General features: G+C 41.0%; 1 protein-coding gene across 1 annotated transcript in view; it reads right to left on the bottom strand.

The window, feature by feature from the left end:
• Window positions 1-3,487: 3,487 nt before the first annotated feature.
• Window positions 3,488-20,178, bottom strand: part of LOC124144027 (aminopeptidase NAALADL1-like) — a 62,465-nt gene continuing 45,774 nt past the window's right edge. The window contains exons 3-12 of the mRNA XM_046513238.2: window positions 17,889-18,011; window positions 13,466-13,583; window positions 12,978-13,115; window positions 10,909-11,001; window positions 10,108-10,310; window positions 9,127-9,258; window positions 7,734-7,913; window positions 6,801-7,017; window positions 5,214-5,376; window positions 3,488-4,582 (exon numbers count right to left, since the gene is read on the bottom strand). Coding sequence (XP_046369194.2) covers window positions 4,405-4,582; window positions 5,214-5,376; window positions 6,801-7,017; window positions 7,734-7,913; window positions 9,127-9,258; window positions 10,108-10,310; window positions 10,909-11,001; window positions 12,978-13,115; window positions 13,466-13,583; window positions 17,889-18,011 — 1,545 coding nt within the window. The 3' untranslated portion in view covers window positions 3,488-4,404. The remainder of the gene's footprint in view (window positions 4,583-5,213; window positions 5,377-6,800; window positions 7,018-7,733; window positions 7,914-9,126; window positions 9,259-10,107; window positions 10,311-10,908; window positions 11,002-12,977; window positions 13,116-13,465; window positions 13,584-17,888; window positions 18,012-20,178) is intronic.

Raw genomic sequence — 20,178 nt, 5'->3', positions numbered from 1 at the left:
AGGCTGAAACGTATTCAATTGTGCCCGTTTGCTGTGTTGTGAAGGAATCTCGTGTCATTGTCTCGTACACTGTCATGGTCTTATTTACAGACCACCCTGTTATAGCTAGAATATTGCCAAGCACAGTGTTAAACAACACCGCTCTGAACAGCATTTTACTTATAGCAAGGTCCTAGATGTGATTGGTGCTGAAAACAAACAAAGTAAATCAACGCAAATTTGGGATTTGAACTCAGCTGATTATGTGTGGTCAATTCATACGTAAGTTTACTTTTGTCAAAACAGAGCAGGTTGGTAGATTATTTATTAAACCCGCCATCTATGTTGGAGAACCCTGGCAATGTGTGTATATTGTTGGCATATATTTAATGGATGCTCTTCTGTCACAAACATCGACTCGCACTAAGAAAATACTTAGGTTTATACTCAATATTTCAGTTCTCATTTCTTTGTCATCAATGTGTATGGAAGGTGTATATTGTCACTTGTAAATTGCTTCGTTTGATTTCTACAGCATCAGGTTAATTCTAAAACTCGTGACAACTAAAAGTGTTTGAGCTGAGCATACTATAATCTGTGCCATGTTCCACAGGGCATCGGAGCGCTAAGATGATCATTACTCGCATACTTTAACATAGATTAGTGACAGTCGTAGCAACATGATCGCATAGTGCATAAGCTAAGAGGATTGCTCTTTTCATAAGGGTATGATCATTTATTAAACAAGGATTGAGTATGGTTTTACGTCGCTTTTAGCAATATTCCAGCAATATCCAGGTGGGGGGACATCAGAAATGGGCTTCACACATTGTACCCAAGTCGGGAATCAAAGCCGGGTCTTCGGCATGACAAGCGAACGCTTTGACCACTAGGCTACCCGACCACCCCTAATGAAACAAGGAGCCAGCTTGGTCCCTAAATATGAGTAACAGGCTACTCCTTTGACTCCACTCCAGCGTACACAGAGTGAAACAGTTTAGATCTGACTGATCTGTGTCCTTCGTTGGTTTGTTGCTTTATGACCAGGAAATCCAGTTGTTGATAGTCGATGATATTTGTTTGTTTGTTTGTTTGTTTGTTTTTTAGTTTTAACTCTGTACTCAGCAATATTCTAGCTATATGACAGTGGTCTGTAAATAATCAAAGCTGGACCAGACAATCCTGTGATTGACATCATGAGCATTAGGATACGATGATATGCATCAACCAAGTCGACAAGTCTGACCACCCGATCCCATTAGTCGCCTCTAACAACAAGCATAGGATGTCCAATAAGCAATCAGTCACATAGAGCAGTTTGACAACCAATCCCCACTTTCGTTGATAAGCATAAGTACTGTCTATTGTGACCCAAATCCGCACAGGAGAGGTCTTTGAAAGCTTTCACTACACATCATACTACAGGCATAGCAGGTCACATAGAGGTCATATTACATCACAAATACCTGGAGGTATTAACTTAGAGATTAATATATGTACATATGTAAGAATGTTGTGTAATTTTGTTTGTTTGTTGTTTAACACCGGACTCAGCAATATTCCAGCTATATGACGGCGGTCTGTAAATAATCGAGTCTGGACCAGACAATCCAGTAATTGACATCATGAGCAGCGATCCACGCAATTGGGATCGATGACGTGCATTAACAATATCAGCGAGCCTGACCACCCGATTCCGATAGTCGCCTCTTACGACAAGCATAGTCGACTCTTACAGCAAGCACGGGTTGCTGAAGACCTAGTGAACCATTGTGACCCAAATCCGCACAGGACAGGTCTTTGTAAGCTTTCACTACACAACATACTACAGGCATAGCAGAAGGTCACATAGAGGTCATATTACATCACAAATACCTGGAGGTATTAACTTAGAGATTTACATATGTACAAATGTAAGAATGTTGTGTAATAATTGGAAAACATTATGTCCCACCAGCAACCAAAGCAACAAGTGGATGAGTGTTTATCCTCTGGATATAAATATCCCCTGTCAAGCCAACACTTAGGTCATGTTTTCAGCCCAGATTGTTTTGTCATGTGTGAAATTCAGACATTTTCATTTTGTAACAAGGGTGATCATATATTACTCAGAGGGACCATCTGATTATTTCATACAACTCTAATCTGTCATGGCATGTGTAGTATATTTACTGTATCCGTACATACATCAGAAACTTAGTCAAAAGACAAAGTGGGGTTTAAACTTCTTAATCAGCCAGTTTGGTAGAGTATAGTCCCACTATTGGATGATAAGGTGAGGAGAAATAGGGTTTAACATCGCATTCAAGATCATTGCACTTATATAGCAACGTGCATGCATATGTGTGTGAATGTGTGTGTGGTTGGCTCTGTGCGAATGTGTGTGTGTGGCTGCTTGTACTAGTCCAGACTGATGCCGACTTAAAGTGCTAACCCACTGAGATACCATACTGCAGTTTAACAAGAATACACCACTCAGACACAGTATACTGACTCGGAGCTGACCAGTCCTTGTTTTAGCCCCTTAATACCGAGCACCAGGAAGGGTAACAAAAATGACGTGGCAGGGGATCAAACCCCCAGACCTTCTCTCTGGGCAGATGTCTACCACCAGACCACGGAGGCAGTCAGGATGATAAGAGGAGGAAGCAGATTAATAAGCTTCAAAATTATCCCCCAGGCTAAGAACCATCCCATTAAGGCTCAGTGGTGAACCATTAGAACCATGGAGTCTACTACAGGAAAATAGTACTCTCATCTCAATACAAGGTTTTCAAAATAAATGTAGCATTTTCAGTATTGACAGAATTATGGGGCAAGGAGATGCATGATTTGGATGGTAGGATATTGCTCGGGATTTGATTTGATTTGGTTGTGGTTGTGGTTGTGGTTGTGGTTGTGGTTGTGGTTGGTGTTATGGCTGGAGGTTGGAGCCCATGTCACTGCAAGGTCGGTGTCAAAAACATCAAAGTGGATATGGTTAGGGTCCAAGGTCAGGGTCAGGGATCACAGTGAGGTTTGAGATAATGGTTAGGTTAGAGTCACGGTAAGTGTTGAGATCAAGATTTGGGCTGGGTGTGGTCTGGTTAGTTTAGGATCTGGTTAGGGTGGGGTGAGGGCGGTGTCTGGTTAGTCTGGGATCTGGTTGGACATGTTCTAGTTAGGGTGGGGTAAGGGTGGAATCTGGTTAGTCTGGGATCTGGTAGGGATGCGATCTGGTTAGGGTGGGGTCTGGTTAGCCTGGGATCTGCTAGGGACGCGATCTGGTTAGGGTGGGGTTAGGGTGGGGTCTGGCTAGTCTGGGATCTGGTAGGGACGCGATCTGGTTAGGGTCGGGTAAGGGTGGGGTCTGGCTAGTCTGGGATCTGGTAGGGACGTGATCTGGTTAGGGTGGGGTAAGGGTGGAATCTGGTTAGTCTGGGATCTAGTTAGGGTGAGGTCAGTGCCTTTGTCTGTATTGTGAAACAGCAGGAAGCTAAGCGGGGTAAATGACGGACATGAAAGGACAACAGACTGAAGGATGTAATAATCATTTGTACAACACAATTATGGCATGTAGTTCAAAATGTGAAGATGAACACTCCGTCAAAATTGTTTTGACATGTGTGGACCCCGAGGGATTAGCACCTTCTTCACATGAATATATACACATGGAGTCGATAAACACGGTGTCACATGAGACAGAAGACATTAAAAAAATACAGGAAAACTGTGTCCTGTCAATTACAGTTGTGACCAGTCACTTTTAGCAGGCCAGAGGGAGTATCCCAAAGGTTCATGTGTTCGCTCTTAGTCTGGGTTTGAACCCAACTCCACAGGGTTTGAACGGGCCATGATACTCCTTCACAAAGAGGCACACGAAGGTCTTTCCCCTAATCTAAATAACCATTCATTTAACCATGGCTGAGTAGGCATTCTATTCTCTCTATAGGATAACCATGAAAATATGCGCACTAACAGATTCGCACTTTTGTCATTCAACAATACAGATCCAATATCCGTCCAGGGTGCAGTCTTCCTTTCCAGGTCCAAGAATGAGATTAAATGAGAGATTCCTTGCAAGTCTTGTCGCAGTAAGTTATTATCAGCTGTTGGGTAAACAGTACAAGATGGAGTCCTCCTTGAGACATTGTAAAACTGATTGTCATCTTAATATTCCATCATTCCATCATGAATATTTCTGGGTAAATAATCCTTGTTGAAGAATACCACGTTCATACCAACAGTATCCACATATCACGTGCAAATACGTTCACTGGTCTGGTTACCGGTATATAAATAACTCCTTCCAATCAGATCGTCTGCTTGACAGCTTCTTCTCTGATCAGATATTGACTGATAATAGTAACTTCATTGCAGAAGAGCTCCTGCCAAGGGAGGTAATTGCACTATCCCATGCATGCGCGACATGCAGATGAAATACTTTCACTCATTCATTCGCAAACTTCTGAGGGCTTCGTGTAAGACCCTGTAGAGTTTTTGTTGAAATTTATCCACTTTATCCCACTTATTAGTCTCCTTGGCAACTCGACATAATTCTTGAGCATGTTCAATACTGCTGTCGTCGTGAAGAGCTGGATACAAGACGTGATGGGTTGAAAACCTGAAATCAGAAATAAACAAATTATATCACTGAGTGAATGAGTTGGGTTTATGCCACTTTTAACAGGATTTGCGTATATCACGGCGTGTCAGCTTAATGTGGGAGAAAAGCCTGAAGTGATGCAGGTCTCAGACCTTTACCACTTCGGTGAAACCCACGGGCACGGGTATGATGCTGACAAACCTAGAAACATAACCATGGCGAACCAGGATTTGAACCCAAAATCATAGGTTTCTGGCTTGCCCAAGGGAGGCAACTCTGCACAGCTAATTGCAGTGCCTTACACGACTGGGCCAGCCATCCCCCAATTGATAAAACGACTATTGAAATAAATGTGAAAAAAATATAATAAACATATACGTTTCAATTCACTTGTCTTTTTTTCCATAAGGGCAATTTCAATTTGTTGTTCACACAGAAGACAAACATACACATAAGATTCTATTCAGGATTCTACTTTAACTCACAAAAATAAAATTTGGAGAGAATAACTTTACTTGGAGTGGACAGAAACAAAAAATGATCAAGCAAAGAGAAACACAAAAATAAAATAAAAATTGTCCCAGTAACAATGATATTGAAGGATTATTATTGCTGTGTTGAAAACACCTGTCTACGTGGTCTTTCTTACCGTTTTCCTGAGTAATCGGTTACAAATATTCGCTCAAACAACATCTTAACTTCGTTGACTGATTTCACCCCGAGGATGTCCTGGTTTTTGCGGTAGATCTGGATGAGGTCCTCGAACGCTGTGGTTGTCTCTGTCAGAAGGTCTGTGACGGTCAGCTCAGGTGCTGGAAGTATGAACGAATTATTCAGTGAGTGAGTGAGGTGGGTTTAACGCCCATTTGAACAGTATTCCAGTTAATCACGGCTTGTCAGCTTACTGAGTGAGTGAGTATGGTATTCGGCCGCTTTTAGCAATATTCCAGCAATATCACGGTGGGGGACACCAGAAATTGGCTTCACACATTATACCCATGTAGGGTTGGTTGGTTGGTTGGTTGTTTAACGCTGCACTCAGAAATATTCCAGCTATATGACGGCTGTCTGTAAAATAATCGAGTCTGGACCAGACAATCCAGTAATTGATATCATGAGCATCAATCCATGCAATTGGGATTGATGACACGCATCAACCAAGTCAGCGAGCCTGACCACCCGATCCGGTTAGTCGCCTCTTACGACAAGCATAGTCACCTTTTACGGCAAGCATGGGTTGCTGAAGACCTATTCAAACCGGAGTCTTCACGGGTCTCCATGTAGGGAATCGAATCTGGGCCTTCGGTGTGATGAGCCAACGCTTTAACCACTAGGCTACCCTCCCGCCCCATCAGCTTACTGAGCGAGGATGGCCCGTCAGCTGACTGAGGGATGAGGAGATGAGGACATGTATGACTGAATGACTGCCAGTGAGCGTCGTCCAGCATCTGCCAGAATCGTATGGCTCAGCAATTGCCACAATACTATAATTCTGACGAGACATGACGAGGGAACGCTTTAACCACAGGGCTACCCTACCGCCCCTTCAACTTACTGAGAGAGGATGTCCTAAAATGATGCAAGACTCTGCAATTTATGATTGAATGACTCCTTGCCAATTACCATCTTCAAGCATCTTCCGGCTCAGCAATTGCCACGATACTATAATTTTGTATTTTAACAAAATATCAATAGATTCTGTGACCCTCAACTTCTTTTGAGTAGCATATATCATCACGTGGACCTGAGCAGAGATGGTGGTATATAAGTCACTAGAGTGCATTCCATTTACAAGCCCTTGGGGGGGCAGGCACGGGTGGCCTAGTCGTCTAAGGTGCCGCGATTCGCTGTGCAGAGTTGCGTCCCTTGGGCCAGAAACCTATGATTGTGGGTTCGAATCCCGGTTCACCCTGATTATGTTTCTTGGTTAATCAGCACCATACCCGTGCTCGTGGGTTTCACCGAAGTGGTAAATGTCTAAGACCTGCATCACTTAGGGCTTTCCTCCAACATAAAGCTTACACGCCGCGACATAACTGAAATACTGTTAAAAGCGGTGTGACACCCAACTCACTCACTACAAGCCCTGGGTTAGTCCTTGCCACACCTGACTGCTGATGATAAATAACCTACAGATGACTCTAGCAGACAAGGCATCTTTAATTCCAAAGATAGATCTACTTAATAATGCATTTGTAACCGATTCTTGATCAGCTTTTTAGAGTGAATAAATTACCTAGATCTCTAAATTCATCGGAACATTCCTTGATTGCCTCGGATGTCTGCCACACTGCCACGTGTAGAGTCTGTGCGTAGTCGTTGATGGAGTATGGCAGCACGTAGTCGTCAACAAGCCTCAGCATCGCCATGGTGACAACACGGCTCACGGCAATGTGGTATTTGAAGTGGTGGCGACTATCAAGCTCTCTCATGTCATCTATGTTTCCAGGAGTCTGAAAACAATTGAGTGAGTGAGTGAGGGAAGGAAGGAAGGAGGGAAAGAGGGAGGTAGGTTTTAACTAAACTTCTAGAATTAGGTTTGTTCTTGCACATTGTTATTGTCTAAATGAAAATGGGGGGAATTTTATACATTGCACGGCTATGTAAATAATAGGTTTATGGAATGAGTTTGCATGATAAACAGAATTTCACCCATGTGTCATGGACATAAACTACCCAACTCTTGAGGATAAAAGTTAAACTTCTCGACAAGCCTAAGAGGTTGTAATCCTTTATCAACTAGTGTTAATATTGGATATGACCGACTCCGTGGTCCAGTGGTAGAGCATCCGCCCGGAGAGCTGAAGGTCTGGGGTTCGATCCCCGGCCGCGTCATTCCAAAAGACGTTAAAAACTGGTACTTGTTGTTGCCCTGTCTGGCGCTCGGCATTAAGGGGCTAAAACAAGGACTGGTCGGCTCGGAGTCAGTATACTGTGTCTGGGTGGGGTATTCATACTAAACTGCGCCATGGTATCTCAGTGAGCTAGCACTATAAATCGGCATCAGTCCGGACTAGTACAAGCAACCACACACACACACGTCGCTTTATAAGTGCAATAATCTTGGATGCGACGTTAACCCAATTTCACCTTCACCTAATATTGGATATGAAAACACACTTGGGTGAGACTCTCTGTATCCCTACCAAACGTTGAGTAGTACGCTCACCTCGCTGCTCCTTCCCACAAACTGGAGGTGAAGCTCGGGGACCCCCACGAGATGAAGGAAGGGGTGGCGTGTGGCATCCTGTGTGTACAGTTTGAACGGAGACCAGTGTGAGGGGCTTTCAGCGGACTTTCTGTCCCAGTCCTCAAGGATCATGGTCTCTGGATTCAAGGGATTGGGAACCTGTGGAGAAAAAAAAGTATATTGAAAATTGAAGGCAATTCCATTGAACAGATATTTATTTCCCACAGTACACAGGAATGACAACCCATGAAGAGTGAGTGAGTGAGTTTGGTTTTACGTCGCTTTTAGCAATATTCCAGCAATATCACGGCGGGGGACACCAGAAATGGGCTTCACACATTGTACCCATGTCGGGAATCAAACCCGGGTCTTCGGCGTGACGTGCGAACGCTTTAACCACTAGGCTACCCGACCGCCCCCAACCCATGAAGAAATAAGTAAATGACTACAACTGAAAATAATTCCGTCAAATTGACATTTTTTCACTTCAGTCGTTCTGTTTTAAACAGAAAATGTCGGAGTGATGGGTGTTGCAGTCATGATTTGTTTGTTGGAAAGATGTACATTTTATGAAAACCATGTACCACAATTGTATTGACATGACATGTATATATAAATGCTGTACTTGCTGAGATGAATAAAAAGGGAAAATAAAAAATAAAATAAAAAATGATTTGTTGTTAAACACTGCACTCAGCAATATGACACCGGATTGTAAATATTTGAATCTGGATCAGACAATCAAGTGATTGACATCATGAGCATCGATCTACACAATTGGGACACGATGACAAGCATCAACCAAGTCAGCGAGCCTGACCACCCAATTCTAACATAGAATCTTCACAAGACTGCAGTCATGAGCTGGATTGTCTCCCTTTAACTGACTGGAGGCTGGAAGTTTTAATTGATTGTACATGAAATGTTGTATGTAGCATCTGTTTATCCTTCGGATGCAAAAGAGTAGTTAGCTGGAGCTACAAACTGATTTATGGAAATCCAACCAACTCAAATTCAGCAGACATTAAAAGAGTACCGACCGACTTATTAATCAGAGTTAACCTGGGCCCACATGCACAAAGCCATCTTAGTGCTAAGACTATCATAAGCCTATGTTAAAATATGGGAGTTACGATCATCTTAGCTTTGTGCTAAGACTATCGTAACCCTATATTAAAATATGGGAGTTACGATCATCTTAGCTTTGTGCTAAGACTATCGTAAGCCTATGTTAAAATATGGGAGTTACAATCATCTTAGCGCTAAGATCGCTTTATGCAAGTGGGCTCTGGACTTTGAGCACAAGATCAGTTGCCTAGAACCAGTCAGTCCTGGAATAGCTGAGGGGAACAAAGGGAGATGTGTGACCTACCCTGTGAGCGGCGGTGTTGAGCAACTTCCTCAACGCTGGCGTGACTGTGGCGATGATGGTCTTGTTCCCCGTGGCGAGTTCACTTAGATCGAAATAGGCAACAGCTCTCCTGCTAAGGAGGTGCACATTGGCCTGGAACAAAAACATCAGAATCCTTCAGGTGTCTTTAAAGCACTTGTAGACAAGAGTCATCAGAAGATGACAAATCCCCCGGCCCCAACAATAGCAAAAGGCACCACTTCAGCCCCTGGTTAATTATCTTTCTCAGTTTTCAAGTTATGCTTAACAGATAGACCAGATGATGTCTATACCCCTGCATATATGCCAGTAAGTGAGTGAGTGGGTGGGTGGGTGGGTGGGTGGGTGAGTGAGTGAGTGAGTGAAGGAGTGAAGGAGTGAGTGAAGGAGTGAGTGAGTGGGTGTTTTGGTGGGTGAGTGAGTGAGTGAGTGATGACATATCCCCTGCATATATGCCAGTGAGTGAGTGAGTGAAGGAGTGAGTGAGTGGGTGTTTGGGTGGGTGAGTGAGTGAGTGATGACCATATCCCCTGCATGTATGCCAGTAAGTGAGTGAGTGAGTGAGTGAGTGAGTGAGTGAGTGAGTCACAACCCCTACTGTAAAATAAGTAAGAGAGTTCAGTTTAACGCCACTTTGAACAGTATTCAAGTTATATAACAGCGTTCCAATGTTGGAGGAAAACCCGAAGTGATGACATTTACTAACAGAAAGTGAGTGAGTGAAGTTTGTTGTTAATTGCCGCACTAAGCAGTATTCCAGCATATGACTTCCTGTAAATAATAACCAGTGATTGATACAATGAGCATCAATCCACACCATCACAGTTCGATGAACTGCAATGAACCATGTCGCTGATCCAGACCACCCAATTCACAAGGTCAACGCGGACAACAAGCATAGGTTGCTAGGGAACAAATATTTAATACAGATATGACTGGAACATGATAAAGTCTTGATCCTACCTTGATGTACTCTCTCATCCCAGCATTAGAGAATTCCGACCCTCCCCACGATATGAGCTTTATCCCACGCCTTGGTTTCCATTGGTCGGTCTTCTTGTATTGTAAGCTCCACGCGATCTGCCGCAGCAGGGCCGTGGAGACGAGAGCATCAGTAGAGGATCCTGGGAAGGAGGATCGGGGAGCTCCAACAATCACGTAGTTGTCTAGTGAGAGTGAGCATTAATGAATACATTGTTATATTCATTCATTATTCATTATTATTTTCAGTGTTGACAAACATCACAATAATATATAACAATTAACTTTATTATTAATGTTGACCAGAGTAATCCAATCCTGGCCTACTTACAAATCATTCATTTTTTTTCCTGGTTGGTGGGTTGGTTGGTTTGTTGTTTAATGCCGCACTCAGCAATATTCCAGCTATATGACGGCGGTCTGTAAATAATCGAGTCTGGACCAGACAATCCAGTGATTAATATCACGAGCATCGATCCACGCAATTGGGATCGATGACATGCATCAACCAAGTCAGAGAGCCTGACCACCTGATCCCGTTAGTCGCCTTTTACGACAAGCATAGTCGGCTTTTATGGCAAGTATGGGTTGCTGAAGACCTATTCTACCGCGGAATCTTCAAGGGTCTTTTTTTTTCTTTTTCTTTTTTCCCTGGAAAAGTGACTCAAATTGTGACAAAGCTCAAATAATGGCATCATATCATTTTAAAAATACAAATATTTTGGTTCATAAAATACAGAAGAGAGTTGTATAAGATCATTTGAGTTGTTTTTCAAGACTTACCAGGCTCTGAATATCCACTAAGTTTGCCGACAACATTCCTTATAAACACTTCTTTCCTCTTGTTAAATGTTGTAATCTTCACTGTAAAGTTGCCTGTAAAAAATAAACAGTAGTTATTAAATACTGGGAAAAAGTATGAAGAAATTGCATCATCAAAATGAAAGCTGAAAAATAGTTGGTTCATAATTATTTACATTCAGTTAAAGGGAGATAACCCTAGACTAAGGCAAACACAGTAATTGACACAGAAAGTGAGTGAGTTGGGTTAAACGCCGCTTTTAACAGTATTCTAGTTACATCAGGTGTGTCAGCTTAATGTGGGAGGAAAGCCCGAAGTGATGCAGGTGTCAGACGTTTACAACTTCGGTGAAACCCACGAGCACAGGTATGGTGCTGACAAAGCTAGAAACATAATCGGGGCGAACCGGGATTCGAACCCACAATCATAGGTTTCTGGCGTGCCCAAGGGACACAACTCAATGAATCGCGGCGCCTTAGACGACTCTGCCCCCGCCACAGAAAGAGTTACGAAAACAGCAGTTTGAAAATGTCATAATTCAATGTCAAACAGTGAGCCTACTTGTAAAAGATATGTACACAATATTGACATAGGCTACAAGAAAGGTTTACAGGTGGATTTCAATGAGGTACAAGTAAGACAAGTAAGAAATATAGAAATTTCTTTTATTGGAAAAAGTGAGTGTTCTTTTATACTGTACACAGTCTGCAATATTACAGGCCGACCACAGTCAGTTGGATCAAGAACTGGAGATTAACCGAGAATCCCTGCAGGGTTGTGCAAATTGGCGTCGAGAGAGATTTATTATCCTACTACCAATTTCATGTGTGAAGAGATAATAGAAACCAATTCAATCTGTTACTAAGGCCAGGGCCCACTTGCACAAAGCGATCTTAGCGCTAAGATGATCGTAGTTCCCATACTTTAGCATAGGCTTACAATAGTCTTAGCACTAAGATCATTTTGTGCAAGTGGGCCCAGATATTTACAGATTCTGATGGTAAAAATTTCAGTCGGTTGGTCAAAAAAAAGATGGTGCATCGTACAGGATTTTTTAATCATCTTAAAGTTTTATTTGATTTGGTAGGTCATATAATAAAAAGGCCTAGTGTGGATCCTTATAAATATTAGTGAGTGAGTGAGTTGAAATTTAATGTTGCATCGGTATTATTTCAGCCAAATAGTGACGAGACTAAGTTAATATATTCACAAGTGAGTCATTTATGCAAAGTTATTTTTAAAAACAATTTATGAAACATATTTGAGCATACTAAATTTAAAAACAATTTATGAAACATAATGAGCATAACAATATTATATATACAGTTTTAAAACAAGGGCTATAGGCCACCAGTAACCAAAGCTAGGCCACCTCGCTGGGGACCATGGGGACTGACAGTACCTCGGCTTCCTGCATGATACCCCAGCAGGATTTACGTCATCACTTTAGCCACTGGTGGTTGTGCATAATACTAGCCAATATTAAAAAATACTCAGCAATGAGTTGGCTTATAACACTGGTTGATGATAGTTACATCGATTATGATAGGAATTACGTGTCACACAATAATTTTAGGGTACTTTAACCTCCTGGACAGAGCCTTCAATAATGTCAGTTGATAATAGCATCACACCAAATTTTAAAACAAGCATTTAATAATTCACATACATATTTAAAATTTATCATAGACCAATTTCTTTCAAGTAGCTGATAATGAGATGCCTGCTGACACGGGATATAAATATTAGAAATCTAAAATCTGACGACATTTCTGTTCCATGAACTTGTCTGACAGATGATAGTGTTTAACATTAACATGACAAAATTTCAGTTTTCGTCAAATAAAAATCCTTATTTTCAAAGTGAACTTTAGGATCGATGGTATAAAAAAAACCTTGTCAGTCTTATTTATTTGTTTCCGAATTTTCTATTTATGAGGTCAGAGGGTCCGTAAAGAAAGCAAAAAAATGTGAAAGCCTAAAAAGATAATACTGTATGTCGCATGGTCTTTCGTACAGTGTCCCAGTGTGTACACCTTGGATTATTTACCTGCTCCATATCTGTACGTGGTATTGAATCCTCCCTTCCATGTCGTAGGCACTGAAGCTCCTCGCAGCTCTCTCAGAAACTTGGCGGCCATGTTGGTTGAGATTGTCTGGGTGGGTACGGTGAACAAGCTGGACCGATCTGGAACATCGTAAAAACATTACTTTTAAACAACATTGGACTGGAGTTAGTTTATTATAGCTTAGGGACCAGTTCAAAAGTTCACAAGTCCAAATCAGGAGGGCCACTAATGTCTCACCTTAGAACTACACTTTGGTGAAAACCATGGCACAGTCATGATACAGACACAGAATGGTAACACAGATCTGGGATTTGAACCCAATAGCTCGGTGTTCACAAGGGGGCCACTAGTGTCACTCCTTAAATAGGAGTAGAGGTTATTGTACAAGACAATGAATTTAAATTAATTCAAGAAATCGATAGTGAACTGTCACTTGTGGTCACATAAAATGATCAAAAGTTTGTCTCACCACATCCTGCTGAAGCATAGGGGATGAAGGAAGCATTATGTGGGGCTGCCAATTCCTTGTCCAGGGGGTCCCAGTACAGCAGCACCCCAGCCACCCCAGCATCTTGGGCCACCTGGAGCTGGAAGAACAAAACATGATTGGTCAATATTACAGTGAGTGACCAATACAGAGTCCGAAATAGCTGCCTGACCACTGTCTCGTAACATATCTGTCCAGATGGGTAAATTTATTCCTACCTACTAACAGTCAAAAAATGCATTCATTGCCACACTGACAAGGTTAAATTCAACAGCGATATGTGACATGTTTACCTGTGAACAATAGCTACCTTTGTGATCATAAAACCAAAAATGTTAAAGACATGGAGTGAAATAAATCTGAGAAAATGATGATGATTGTTTACTCGAGCAAGTAGTTACAAAGGTATGCCTGAAACTGTAAAATTACATTTACCGTATTCAACGTAATAAGCGCCCAGGGCGCTCTCGAAATTAGAAATAGGGGGATCTTATTAGAATATAATTTTGGTGAAAGATTGTAAATTTTATGGTTTCTGCTGTCAGCCTGAAATGATACAAATGAAAAGTCTGTGCGTATTATACACGACAGATTTATTTTTCCAGAATTTAATTGCCCGTAATTAAGGGTGCATGTAACACACGAGTGCGTATTATACACGAATAAATGTACACAAATTGTGTACATTGATCAGTCGGATGGGTGCTAATTGGGATTGTTCACTAGCCAATATATTGGAAAATATCGCTGTGGGCGCTTATTAGAGCGGGGCACTTATTACGTTGAATACAGTAATCTCCAGCCCACTTGGCTAGTTGGGAGGAAAAATTATTTTACACACTGATTAAATCTGGACCATCCGAATCAGGACAGAATGCATGAGCTGTGATCCATGTCACTGACGTACGATGACAAACACAATATTTATGACAAAATGTGCAGATCCAGATTTAAAAGGTTAGGGGAGACGATCTGCCTGATCCACAAGATCTCGTCATCGACTCCTGTATTTTTTTGTATATTGTTCACAGGGAACTATTATGGGACAAACAGAACAATGTTATAATTAATGTTAAATCTAAATAAATACATGCAAGTGATAAACAAGATCAATGAAGCACAAAGCCATATTACATAGTTATCTTCTATATCTTGATTAGAATTCAATAATAGCTAACCCTTCAACCACAAGGCTACCCGACTAGGCTACCCGACTGCCCCTAATATATATCTAATTGATGCATTTATTTATAATGATCTTTTTTCACCAATGACCACAAACAAAACATAAAAAACATCTCTTGTAAAAAATGATTTCTCAGTGTCAATATTAACAGAAACAACTCTCCATTGTGCAGGGCAGGACACACCAGGGTGCCCTTGTACAGAGCAACGTAGACTTACGATATTCTTAGTGCTAAGGAGATCGTAACTCCCATAACATAACATAGACTTACGACAGTTGTAGTGCTAAGTTGATCGTAACTCCCATACCTTAGCATAGACTTATGATATTCTTAGTCCTGAGGTGATCGTAACTCCCATAACATAACATAGACTTACGACAGTCGTAGTGCTATGTTGATCATAACTCGCATACCTTAACATAGACTTATGATATTCTTAGTGCTGAGGTGATCGTAACTCCATACCTTAACCTAGACTTCCGACAGTCGTAGCACTAAGGTGATCGTAACTCCCATACCTTAACATAGACCTAAAACAGTCGCAGAGCTAAGTTGATCGTAACTCCCATACCTACACGTAGACTTACAATATTCTTAGTGCTGAGGTGATCGTAACTCCATACCTTAACCTAGACTTCCGACAGTCGTAGCACTAAGGTGATCGTAACTCCCATACCTTAACATAGACTTAAAACAGTCGCAGAGCTAAGTTGATCGTAACTCCCATACCTACACGTAGACTTACAATATTCTTAGTGTTGAGGTGATCGTAACTCCATACCTTAACCTAGACTTCCGACAGTCGTAGCACTAAGGTGATCGTAACCCCCATACTTTAACATAGACTTACAACAGTCGTAGCTCCAAGCCTGTTTAAACAACGCCACCCTGAAGTTATCAATGCCTTCTCCCTCGATGTACAAGTCTACAATCCAGCCACAACACGGCTGTTGTCACCTCCACACACTCAAAGATAACACAGCCAGTCCAATCTCCCTGATCACAGCTACCAGCCTACTTCTTACAATGTACTTCAGTGACTTCAGTTCAGGAATATTGAGTCAGTGAGTTCGGTTTAACGCCGTTCTTTGCCATCAAACCCACGCCTTTAGAGTAACAAGTGGATTCCTTAATCACAGTTATGATACCCATAACACACATAATTATCTAGTAGTCACTTTTCTGCCGCTTCAAATTCATCAGTGATATACCGTATTCGACATAATAAGTGCCCAGGGCGCTCTCAAAATTAGAAATAGAGGGGCTCTTATTAGAGTATTATTTTAGTGCCTCCTGATATATCTAGTAATCACTTTTCTGACGCTTCAAGTTCATCAGTAATATACCGTATTCAACATAATAAGCGCCCAGGGTGCTCTAAAAATTAGAAATGGGGGGCTCTTATTAGAATATTATTTTAGTGAAAAACAACAGATTTAAAAGATCGTAAATTTTGTGGTTTATGCTGACAGCCTGAAATGTTTACAAACAACAGATATATTTTTCCAGAATTCAATTTCCCATAATCAAGGATGCATATAACACACGTATTATACACAAATAAATAAGTCTTGTGTACATTCATCAATCGGAAGGGGTGCTAATTGGGATTGTTCACTAGCCAATATATTAGCAAATATTGCTGTGGGCGCTTATTATGTTGAATACAGTAATGAATTAAAATACCAGAGTGGGCTGCAATGCTGAGTTCACTCAAATCCCGTTTTATCCCTTGTGACAAACCTCTACGACCACCAACACAATACAATCAAGCAATCTGTCAAATGTTTAAAAACAATTTTATTTTTGTTTTATACCAATAGGATTGTTTATGTATGTCAAAGAAAAACCAAAATCATCTGTTATTGACCTGTAAAGACACTTAACCTGCATGAAAATTGTTTATTTATAAACACCGACTCAAAAAATCCAGAATAAATTTGTCACAAATTTTATTGGTAAATAAACTACATCATATAACTTATAAGACCAAAAAGTTCAAGACATCAGATAACCTCTACATTTTTAATATCAAACTGGTTATTTATTTCTTCAAACAAAACATGTTTTGACATGTTATCTTCATTCAAGTGCTTCCATTCAGTCACATGATTACAGGACTTTTTTTAGCCGGCCCGACAGATCATGTTAATGGTTTTCGACCTGACTGTTTGCCAGTGTGTGTATATCATATGTTCACTATACTTGAAACGAACTGGGTCAGCGCTCCATAAAACCTCCTCGCTCCTACGTAATGACCCTCAGCATCCAGCCTACCTGTCTTGTAGCCTGTGACAAAGGACCTATTGCCATCCTGTAGCGTTTAACAAAGGAGCTATTGCAGACCTGGAGCATCTAACAAAGGACCTATTGCAGTCCAGGAGCGCAAGTCGGGAAGCCAAGGCATTAAGGCGGGACACAGCGTGTAACCTCTCTGTGTCGCTGTCTGATTACAACGATAATCACTGGTCTATTTACATGCTTTACATAAAACAGGCGGTTGATAGGTGTCTATCACCGAGATTTACACACCACAGCTAATTGGTAGACGGTCAGGCCTGACAGGACTAAAGAGGGATGTATGAAAGAGATATCTGTTCCTTAAAGGGACTCTTGTCTCTTCCAATTAGGACACGGCTGTGAGATTGACTTACAACAAACACTTGGAATCTGAGCTCAGTAATTGACTCTGGAGCAGCGCATATGATTTTTTTAAAATTAAAACATACAATGCAAATTGTTGTGTTTGAGTAAGAATAACCTTTGATCAAGAGTTTTTATTGGTTTTTGATCAAGATATTATGTAGGGAAAATTACATGTAGCATGAAAAACAGGGCTGGGACAGGTAACTCGGGTACTCGGGTCGGGTGGGTACTGAGTAGGACTCGGGTACCCACAGGACTACCCGGACCTGTGGTTAGTCACGTGATAAACTGTTTCATGACAAAAAACTTCAGTGTATGCATGACCACATTGTTTTCTACTTGTATCTAAATACACTCTGCCAGGGCTTCTGTCAAACTATTCCCAATCGGACATTTTGTACCTATCTCTTGCACCAACAGCGGGTACACGGGTAGGGTCGGGTAATAGGGGTGTGGGTACCCGGGTAGAAAATTTGGACTCGTCCCAACCCTACTACACAACTTATTTTACATATACCATTTTCAACACAACATATTTTAGATAAACTGTTTTCTACACAACTTATTTTTACCTTTTCTGCAACTGATGTTACGCCTAATCGAAGGAGCAAAACTTGACCTGTGATGTTGATACCTTGACCTTTGAAGGTCAACAAGTCAGACAGGCGGCCATAATGTCCGTAGAACACGCCACCCTGAAACAAATAATGTTGGTAAAGAACTCGCATACATGCAAATTGTCAAAGCTGTTCAGCTAAAACTGTGACAGAGTATATTTGGTTGAACACTTCTTTAAAACATTTTCTATTATTATCTCGGGGTCATTGTCGGCAAAGAAACCACAGAACCGTACCCCAGGTACCTTTCTGTATACACAAATGTATTGTATTAGGAACATAAACATCCCTGTCTGTTTTCACAATGCATTAAACCAGCTTGAGTTTGGCTTAACTCGGTCACGTGTGCAATATGCTGCAATTGTGTTAACCTTGAAACCCCCAAATACTTCACCGCCATTAATATTGCCACACTAGGATACATTTATGAAAAAAGAAATTACCTGGGTTACATTTCTGTAGTATCTATTCCCAAACAGAAATATTTCAGCTTCATGTAAGGGGTAACTCCCAGTAAAGATTAACCACCTGTTCATACCAACTACACTCTGTAGATCCTGTAACAACTAAGGGAAGTGACTCTGCACTGAAAATAATGGTGCTTTCAGAACACTGGGCCATTGTTACAGAAATGTTACAGATACTTTGGGCTTTAGAAATAGTTATCGCAAACGGTTATTCGCCTTCTTTCAACACTGTACTAGGGTCCGACAATTTGATAATCTCAGGGGCGGAGACACTTGGGTCAGTGCTTAAACACACACATTTATTGTTGACATGAGGAGACGATTATGTTGCTTTCTAATTTCTGGATGGATGCATATCTTAGATGCTCATCACATTGGTGAAAGCATCAAACACGGTGCTGAATCATTATCAGGGCATACACGGGATTCAAACCCATGGTCGTAGGTTCCTGTCATGACAAAGGGACGCAACTCTGTGCAGCAAATTGCATCATATTTGGAGACAGGGACACTCATGACACAGCATATTTGAGAACACTTATGTTTTCTGATTCTGATCAGATCAGTTCTGTGTGCAGTGTCGGGATTCAAACCCAGACCTTCCAAGACAGTTTATCCACTAGGCCACCCTTGTCCTCCTAAACAGATATCAATGTACAGATATCAATGTAGACTAACATCTAGTCTCTTTAATGAACATATTTTACAGAAAAAAACAGTTGTTAAATTATAGTTATAAAATATAATAAAAAGGAGCCCAGAGACTTTCTTCATTTTCAGATACCTGACACTGCAGTAATCTAGACTTGCCAAACATTATAGACTTGCATGGGCTGTATTGGATATATTTGTTTCAGGGTCTGTATGACAGACTAATATGAATGCACAAATGTAGGCATCAGATGCTATGATTTTCAAACAACATCACTCAAGTAAATATAACTCATTGCACAATCCATACCGTGGCATTTAGCAGGAAGTTGGTGCCCAAGGCCATGGTAACCAAGGCAACCTGTAGACCTATTTCAACATTCCTGGAAGTCAGTCCGGAAACAATAATTGTTCATCGTTTTCAGTAGCAGACAATTCCATGGAATTTGTTAAGATGATTTTAATGTATCATATTTCTGAAGTTCATTATCGGCTCTGAAACTTAATACTTTCTTCCTAATAATTTGAAATAGGTTATATTTCAATCAGATCACTATACAAACAATTCTCTACGTCTCTTAGCTCACAATCATCGGCAATAAGTGAATGTCATCACAGCTTTCACAAGACTTCTCCTTGAAGGACACACAATACTCTCACCTACAAAATATTGATTTTTGCAAGAAATCACAAAATATTGTGTTGCCCAAGGGACTATCCATTAATAATAGGACAGAGTGTGTTTTTGTGCATGTGCATGTGCATGTGCATGTGTATGTGTGATTGCACATATTTGGTGTGCATTTTTGTTTCTTTTCAGGCAATTTAGATCACATAGGTAACAATTTTATTTGTTTTAGTCAAACCAGAAGCCAACTATTTCTGTTTCAGCATTTCTGGAACAAACTTATGGGTTTTTTCAAATCCCAGATATACCGTTCCCCCTAAAAGCTAAGCAGACTTTCAAACAGCACTATTGAGGAAATGTTACAATTGGAACTGTTTGAAATAATGTAAGCTAAGTGAGTATGGTTTTACGCGGCTTTTAGCAATATTCTCGCAATATCATGGCGGGGGACACAAGAAATGGGCTTCACACAAACATTTTTAAGACCATACACCAGTGT

The sequence above is a fragment of the Haliotis rufescens genome, unplaced genomic scaffold (assembly GCF_023055435.1).
Source record: "Haliotis rufescens isolate VD_foot unplaced genomic scaffold, xgHalRufe1.0.p SCAF_110, whole genome shotgun sequence".
Classification (NCBI taxonomy): Eukaryota; Metazoa; Mollusca; class Gastropoda; order Lepetellida; family Haliotidae; genus Haliotis; species Haliotis rufescens.
The sequence above is the reverse complement of the archived record's forward strand: the minus strand, read 5'-3'. Positions and strand labels throughout refer to the sequence as shown.